Source organism: Galeopterus variegatus, unplaced genomic scaffold (genome assembly GCF_000696425.1).
Source record: "Galeopterus variegatus unplaced genomic scaffold, G_variegatus-3.0.2 Scaffold111, whole genome shotgun sequence".
NCBI classification, from domain to species: domain Eukaryota; kingdom Metazoa; phylum Chordata; class Mammalia; order Dermoptera; family Cynocephalidae; genus Galeopterus; species Galeopterus variegatus.
In genome coordinates, this window is record NW_007726222.1 from 352683 (window position 1) to 361499 (window position 8817).

General features: G+C 47.5%; 1 protein-coding gene across 2 annotated transcripts in view; it reads left to right on the forward strand.

The window, feature by feature from the left end:
* The window catches only part of SPSB4 (splA/ryanodine receptor domain and SOCS box containing 4), an 82830-nt gene that overhangs the window by 6351 nt on the left and 67662 nt on the right, over window positions 1–8817 (forward strand). The window contains exon 2 of one of the 2 annotated variants that reach the window (XM_008586653.1): window positions 8580–8806. Coding sequence is in view for 1 of the 2 variants with exons in the window: in XM_008586645.1 (XP_008584867.1) it covers window positions 8730–8811 (82 nt within the window). In the remaining variant the exon portion in view is untranslated. Of the gene's footprint in view, window positions 1–8579; window positions 8812–8817 lie in introns of those variants that run through there. The other variant, XM_008586645.1, reaches the window with a different exon arrangement.

Sequence of the window (8817 nt, forward strand, 5' to 3'; positions counted from 1 at the left end):
CGCACCTTCATGCTTTGTTCCTGCCTGAGCCAGGCCTCAGGGAGACTAGCTGTCCTGCCAACAACCCACACGTGCCTGGGGCAGCCCTCTGGGCACAGGAGCAGCTGCAGTGACCACGCCTGCTGGCTCAGAGGTGTATCTCTTTCAAATGACCTTCAGAGCATGGGGCCCCTGTCACTGCCCAGCAAACCTCCTTCATCCCATCCCCTTCTCTCCTTGCTGGCTGATAGCTGAGCCTCCACCTTGGTGGCTCAGTCACGCGTGGGAGGATCCCATGGAAACTCCAGGAGGAGTGCTGGGGAAGCCTCATTGATTTATGCTCCAGGAAGACAGGCGTGAGACGTTTCCACCTGGAACTGGACAGACGGCTCTCTTTGTGAGCTCTTGGGGAAGAGAAGATTTGCCCAGCCGGTTGTAGCGTGAGCTCCGTGTGTGTATGTGCAGAGGGGAAAAGCTAATGGACGTTTGTGGATGAAACCTTAGGGGTTCTTTAGTTCATTCACTGCCGATGGGTTCATTCTGAATGAACATCTTTTAATAAAACAGCCTCTCTATTTAATATATACTAAGAGAACCTTAAAAACATGCCGTTCAAAGCACGGCCAGGCAGGTGTCATTGGCACCATTGTACAGAGATGAGAATTGAGGAATATTTGACGTTTAAGGAACTGTCAGAGCTCATGGCGCTGCCTTTCCAGTTCACTCCCAGGTGCAAGTTCTCTCTAAGGCAGCAGGTTGCTTTTATTCATTTGTTCATACTTGTGCCTTCCACAGATGTTCACCCACCACTTTCTTTAAACCAGGCCCGTGGGAACTCTGATGAGGGAGACCCAGCCCCAGCTCTGGAGTTGTTCCCAGTCTGGTGGGAGGCGGACAGCTAAGGAGATGTCATGGCCCTGTGATAAGTGCAGTGTGGAAGCAAGTGCAGCAGCTCTGAGAGCACAGGGTCGGGGGCTTCCAGAGGTGTTGATACCCCTTGACACCTCTTGCACTGTGGAATTACACAATTACACAGATGTGTGTACGTGGCGGGGGAAGGGCAGGGAGAGGGAAGGGACGATGTAGCAGCATGTCAGGGAACTGCTGAGAGGCTGGGCAGATGGAGTGAAGGGGTTCCCTGAGGGAGATGGGCTGGCTGAGTGTGTGGGATATTCTGGGAGTGGGTTAGGGTTAGGAGTGAACTTTATCCTGAAAGTCATGGAGAACCTGGGGAGGATTTTAAGCGGGGAGCATGATTAGGTCAGCTTTGCATTTTTTTCAAGCGCTGTAGTATATGTTTGAAAGTAATAAGCAGTCTGTTAACAGAATTCCAGTGGTATCAAACTGTGTTTCTTTTTACAGTCTTCATCATTATTCAAACCTGTCACCAGGTCTGACCCCTTCGGTGTGGGCTTTCTTTAGAGGGAAGTGATTGGGTTTTATCCTTTACTGAAGTCTCACATCCCCGAAGGGCATCATTACTGCTGGTTAAATGAAGGAATCAAACCTGCTCCCACACCTTACCCCAGGAGTCCAAAGCCAGAGGCCACAGTGAGTGGATTTCTTTCAGACCCTTGGCCTGTCGATCCCAGCCAGACAGGCCTCCAAGACTGATTTCAGGTCCTGGGCCTCTGAAGACTGTGCATCGTATTTTGCAAACCACTGAAGTTCCTTAAACGGTGCAACATTGCCACTTCATGTCTCCTCATTTCCTTGTTGGGTGGTAACACCCTCCAGGGTCCTGGAAAGGCAATTAGCAATTTGAGTTTTTGTTTTCTTGCTCAGCCACGATTGAAGCCCTAAGTGGCTTCTTCCGGATAATGTCATTGTGTCCCCATCCAGGCATAGTGAAAGAAATTAAGTTTGGTTTGAGGGGTGTGGTGGAGGCACCCTTCGGCATTGTTCAGTGTGCTGGCTGCTCTCTGGGTTAAGGATGATGTTGTTCCTATCGAGAAGTTAGATTCTGCTGTCTGTCCCATGTGCCTGGCCCAGTGCCATATGCTGCAGTGGAGACAAGAAGATAAATGTGACAAGCTCCCACTCCCTCTGGCTGGAGAAAGAGGGCAGGGTCTGAGCCTGACATGGCCACTATTGTGTCCCTAGCTCCCAGCTGCACAGTGCCTGGCACATGGTAGGTGTTTACTAAGTGATTGTTGAATGAATAAACGAGGGCTGGAAGCAGGGAAGGTGCAAAGCAGTATCTAACAAAGGGGCAGACCGAATACAGCCTAGAGTCAGCCGCTTAGAGGTAGTGACTGTGTTAGTGGCAGAAATAACCCCTATGTTCCCATCTCCTGACCCAGCCCTGGTCCTTTCCCTGCTCCATCCTCTAAAAAGGGCAGAGAGGGAGCCCTCCCTGAAGCCCAGCACATCCTCTCCACAGCCCATATGTGTGCTCTGCCCTGTGTTCAAAGCATTGTGCTTGTGTCTGTGCATTGGGGGGGTGGGGAGATGGGGGGGCACAAGTGTTTCCTGGCCTCAGAGGAACAGAACATTCTCAAGGTAGAAAATAGCAGATCAGCAGGGCCAGAAAGCCATCCCTCCTACCTAGCTCAGGGTGGACAGAGGTGCGGGGCAAGAGCCTGGAGGCCTGGTGCATTAGGGCAGGCTTCTTGGAGGAGGCGGAGCTCACCCTCATGAACTAAGTACCTCCCAAAGGCTCCACCTCCAAATGTCATCACATTGGGGATGAAGGCTTCAACATGTGAATTTTGGGGGGACACAAGCATTCAGCCCGCAGCAGGATGCATTCAAGTAGTGAAATGGCAATGCTGGAGGACATACATAAAGGCACACTCACCATTTGCTGGATGCCTCCTGGGTGACCTGTGTTGTGCTCGACTTTACAGATGTCTGCCCTGATCCTCGCAAAGACAGGCGAGGCTAGCACATAGTTAGCAGCACTTTTCTGATGAGTCTCAGAGTGGTCAAGTCCTTGCCCAGGGCCCAGCAGACAGGCAGGGATTCAAGCCCAGGTCTCCCGCCCTTCGTTATATTGTACCGCTGCTAGGTTTGTCTAGTGGCTTGCCATTAGTGGACATGAGCACTCCGCTCTGGGCCCTGTACTGGGGAGAGCAGCAAAGGGGCTGTCTGTTTATATGCCCACTTGGTCACACCCCTAATGTGAGCATCCTTTAGCATCCCTGCCTGCCACTGATAAGGACAGGGACTTGGAGACCACAGTCAGGAGGGAGAGTACCATCCCTCAGTGACCCAGCACGGGCCACAGCCAAGAACTAGGAAGAGGTCTCCTCTGGGGCCGCTGCTTGGCAGTTGCTCTCAAACACGTTGAATGTGTCTCTTCAACAACAGCAGCAGCTCCAAAGTTGACATGGTGGTGTACAAGGATAAAGCAGCTTCCCTTAGAGATTTCCCATGTCACACAGAGCTGGTTATAGTCAGCCCCAAGAAGAAGGCATTATTCTACACAGTGTGGAGGAAGATGTGAGAGCACAGGCTTGTCCTGTAGTGGCCCTGGGGTTGGTTCCAGTCCTGCCACTTACAAGCTGTGTGACCCCGGGGCAAGTTATGCAACTTCTCTGAGCCTGTTCCCTCTTTTGAATAAAGGAACACATGATGTCCGCCTCATAGTGCCTCAGCAGTGGCTGGTATGTTGCCTGGCACAGAGTAAGTGCTGATACTTGAGGTTAGTGGAGGAAGCAGAGGGGACTTGGAGTTCAGGTTACCCAGTTTGGGATCAGCCCTGCCATCTTATAGCCATGTGACTTTGGTCATGCTTCCCCTCAGAGCCTCAGTTTGCTGCTCTGTTAGAATGGGAGCATAAGGTATCTTTGAGTGAATTACAAAACTAGCAGATTCCAGTCCCCACTCACCTCCTGGTTAGATGCACTTGGGCAGTCTGTACAAACTTATAGAGGCCGCCTTGAATGCATGATGGCTCCATGATTGAATCCCTACCACACGCCCAGCACCTCGGACATGTCATCTTGCTTATTTCTCATAACTTGGTTGAGGCTCAAGGTCTGGGTGAAGATCAGTGTGAAGTTCTAGGGTGAGCAGAGAAAAGCAAGTTCTAAAACTGTCCAGTTTCCTTAGAGAAACAGCTGGTTCTCCTTTCCGTTTGGTCCCTTTGGATTAAATACCTCACCCCCTCCTCATCCTCCAGCCCTTCGTTCTGCACCTGGTTTGTTGGACTTCATCTATCGTTGGATCTTCCATATCGATACCTTCTTTTCTTCAGCTGCATAGCATTCCCTTACAGCATACCATTATTTATTTAGCTTACCTTATGTACATAGGTAGTTTTGTGCATTTGAGAACATGAGCGGTCTTCAAAACGTTCATGAAAAAATTTGTATTATCTTTTAATTCAATTTTTTTTTTTTTTAAAGATGACCGGTAAGGGGATCTTAACCCTTGACTTGGTGTTGTCAGCACCACACTCACCCAATGAGCTAACCGGCCATCCCTATATGGGATCTGAACCCATGGCCTTGGTGTTATCAGCACCACACTCTCCCGAGTGAGCCACGGGCCGGCCCTAATTCAATTTTTTTGAAGTACCCGCCCATCTACTAAGTACGGAAGTGGAATTGCTAGGTCAAAGGGTATGTGCATATCACTTTAGCAACACATGAGCCTCTCTGCTTTTCCACAACTTCTCCAAGAAGATGCTCCCCAACTTTTTGATCCTCGCTAATCTGATAGACAAAAATGGCATTTTGTTGTAGTTCTAATCTTTTTCTTTTTCATTATGCATTTCATAGAGCATCTTTTTAAAGGAGCAATTGGTCTTTCTTGTTTTATGAACTGTTTCTTTTTCTTTTTTTTTTTTTTTACCTGCCTCTAATGTGTACCTGTCTAAGATCCCTCCTATTTATTCTGGCTTTTGCTCTGAATTTTGGTGCTGTTATTTGGTGTGTTAGATCTTCAATCATGGATAATACTCTTTATTATTATATTCTTCTTTGTCTCACTTAAAACCTTTTGCCTAGAAATTAACTTTACTTGCCTACTATGAAGGTAACAGTGCCTGCTTAGTGTGAGTTTACACTTACCTAGTATGTGTTTCTTTATTTTCAAAATTGTTGAGTCACTTAGCGTTGGGGATGTCTCTTACATGTAGCATACGGCTGGAGGTTTTGTCCTGTTCCTCAATCTGAGGATATTTTTGTCTCAGTAGTTTATTACAGCCATTCATTGATATGGTTAATATTTTGGTCTTATTTTTACTATCATATTTTATATCTTTATGTCTTTTTGCTTCTATCGCTTCTTAAAAATCTTTCAGTAAATCATCTGTTTTACTTTGTGTTGTGTTCCTTCTGACAATTTGGAAGTTTGTATTGTATTTTCAGTTCTAGAGGTAACCTTTACTTATAACTATGTAAAATGGATTTAATCTTTCGTTTAGACTGGACTGATTGTCTCCTTTCTGAATTACGTGGTCACAAAGTTAGTTTACAGATGTGATCACAATTCTCATCTGCTTTGTGACAGCTTTTTTCTGGTGAATTTTCTTGGTTTGCCATGTTTTGTCTTGTTTGTTTACTCCTTTATTTCTCCTATAGCATCTTTGACTATATCCTGTGCTGGTTCCTCTTTGAAAGAGGTGAACTTTCTTGGGTCAGCATTTTGTAGGCAGTCCATGTAGAGGGGATGCCAGGAAGTACTTTAAGAGGGCATCATTGCTTCCTGGTTCACAGGAACTTTGCTCACAGGATTGTGGTAGTGATTTTTTTTAGTCTTTGCTTTTATTCAGTCAGCAGATTTCTGTAGCTGTAGGATTCTCCCAGTTCAGAGCCCTCTTCCCATTCTGCCTCACCAACACACTGCTTTTCAGAGCCCTCTTCCCATTCTGCCTCACCAACACACTGCTTCCTGTAAAGATGGTGGGTCTGTGGTTTCCTCTGCTAGCCCTGCTGTCCTCTTTTCCCAGGGTGTCAGAGGTGGCTCCCACTGCCAGACCACATACCCTGTTCCCATTGTTCCCAATTAGGAATCATTGGTTTCTTCCTTCAGGGAGTGCCAACTACTGGCTAGCTCTGCCAGCTTTATCTGAGATTTGCAGCCACAGGTGTCCTCTGTAGGTGTTTTCTCACACCATTTTTGATCTTCACTGCTTTTGGCAGCCCTTTACTGTTTTTGGCAGCCTTTCCTTATGTAAATTATGGTCCAGGTTACAAATAGGTTCTAGGTTTGCTGAGGAGGGAGTTTGCATTTCTGTTTCTCTTTCTCCTTGATTTTGGGTGCTTTCAGATATGAAAAGGAGTTACTTTATCTGCTATCTTAAAACTATCTAGCGTGCAGATTTTTATGGGTTCTGGTATTCCCTCAAATCAGACGTCAGACAGAGCTCTCTGAATAGGGTCAACATCAGCTGAAACCGGGGTCTGACAATAATAGAAAGGAAAGAAAACGGAAGAAGAGAAAAAAGTGGGAGGGTTAGCACATGAAAAAATGCTCGACCTCACTCAGCATCTGGGAAATGCAAATCAAGACCACTTTGAGATACCATCTCACCCCAGTTAGGATGGCTAATATCCAAAAGACTGAGAATGATAAATGCTGGCGAGGTTGCGGAGAAAAAGGAACTCTCATGCACTGTTGGTGGTACTGCAAAATGGTGCAGGCTTTATGGAAAATGATATGGAGGTTCCTCAAACAATTACAGATAGATCTACCATGTGACCCAGCTATTCCACTGCTGGGAATATACCCAGGGAAATGGAAATCACCATACCGAAGGGATACCTGAACTCCAGTGTTCACTGAAGCTCTATATACGATAGCCAAGAGCTGGAACCAGCCCAAATGTCCATCATCAGATAAGTGGATAAGGAAACTGTGGTAGGTAAATCTACACGATGGAATACTCCTCTGCTATAAAAAAGAATGAAATACTACCAGTCACAACAACATGGATGGACTTAGAGAAAATTATATTAAGTAAAACAAGTCAGACACAGAAAGAGAAATACCACATGTTCTCACTTATTTGTGGGAGCTAAAAATAAATAAATAAGCACACAAACAAATAAAAGGTCGGGGAGGGGAGAAAACAGAATAACCACAAAAATTCCTTGAATTGTTTACATCAAGTGAACAGATATGATGTGGGGGTGGGGAGAGGAACTGATAAAGGGTCATGAAAATCAACTACAATGTACATTGAGAAGTGAAATTAAAAAAATAAAAAGAAAAGAAAAAAGAAACCCACAGTATACTTGTCTGTGCTGTGTGGCAGCGGGGCTTTTCCCTCTCACCTGGACTTTGGTTAGGGGTGTGCCACCGTTTGGGTGGGAGGTTGAAGCTAGGCAGGGCAGGGCAGGACAGGGCAGGGCGTGAGAAATGCTGGTCTGTTGCCTCACATGTCTTAGGGGAAGTTCCGAGCCCAGCAGCTCTCAGGCCAGGGAGGTGAGAACACATGCCTCTGCTCTGGACAGGCTGCAGGCTTAGCTCTCCATCTCTCCCCACATCTAGGGCCCATTCAAGCATCCCAGGCACCCTGGGTTCTGGCTGGTCATCTAGTGATGGTGGCCAATTCTTCCTTCATAAAAACTAGGATCTTGCCTCAGGAAAGGCTGTCTGGGGTAAATGTAGCAGTGTTTATATGCCCAAAGAAAGAACTGGCCCATCCAAAGGCAAAGGGTCTATGTGGGATACCCAGAGAACAGAGCCAGAGAGGAACACCTGCCTGCAGAGTCCCAGGCCTGGTCCTTTATATTATTGTCTCTCAGATTCCCATACCACCAGAGGAAGGTGTTTTGTCCCCATTTTACAGATGAGGAAACTGGAGTCTCATAGAGGCTAGGAGACCTTCCTATGGACACAGTTAAGAGATGCGGAGAGGGATTTGAATGCAGCTCGGTCTGGCTTCAGAGCCTGGACACCAGCTCCCTTATCCTTCCTGCTCACCCTCATTTACCTTCCCGTGGAGACCCTACCCCATCCCCCTTGCCTGGTCCATGTCCCAGTTGAACTTGCTGGGCCCTCACTTGGTGTCTTGCTTCTCAAGCTTGGCTGCATTTTAGGATATTACTTAAACTCCCCAGGGCCTCTAGGGTTGGGAACCAATAGGCCACATTCTACACATCAGCAGCCCGCATGTCTTGGGTGGTCCCCCTCAACTTGGCACAGGGCTTGTCCCCTGGGATCAAAGGCACCTGGGTTCTCATCCAGGCTGTATGATCTTGGGCAAGTCACGACTTTTCTGGGTTCAGTCTTTATTTCTAAAATAAGATGACCTATGATTGTCCTAGTGCAGAACACAGATTCTGAAGCCAGATGGCCTATGAATCTTGGCTTCATCACTTCTTACCTGTGGGACTTTGGCTAATAACGTATCCTCTCTCTGCTCTTTAGTTTTCTCATCTGTAAAATGGGAATAATAACATATGTGTCTTATGGGTGGGGGCGGGTCTTAAAGATTAAATAAGCGAATACATGTAAATCATTTCAAACAGTGTCTGGCATATGATGAGTGCTAGATTAGTGCCAGATATTATTTGAGTTATTATTATTATGCATGCAAAGGGCTCAGCCAAGGCATGGGCATAAATGAAGGGATCGGTAACCTGTTATTGCTGTGGCGGCTGCTGCTGCTGCTGCTATAACCCATGCCTTTTGCTTTTTTGCAGGAGCTTGGGCCCCTGCCCCTGCCTGGTAGAGGCTGTGGAGGTCCGCGGTCCGGAAGTCCGGTTCCCATCCCCGTGGCCCATCCCCGGCTGCGGGGAGTGGGGGCTCCCACAAGGTAGCGGTGGACTGCAGCCCCCTCCCCGCAGTGAACCATGGGCCAGAAGCTCTCGGGGAGCCTCAAGTCGGTGGAGGTGCGAGAGCCGGCTCTGCGGCCCGCCAAGCGGGAGCTGCTGGGTGCAG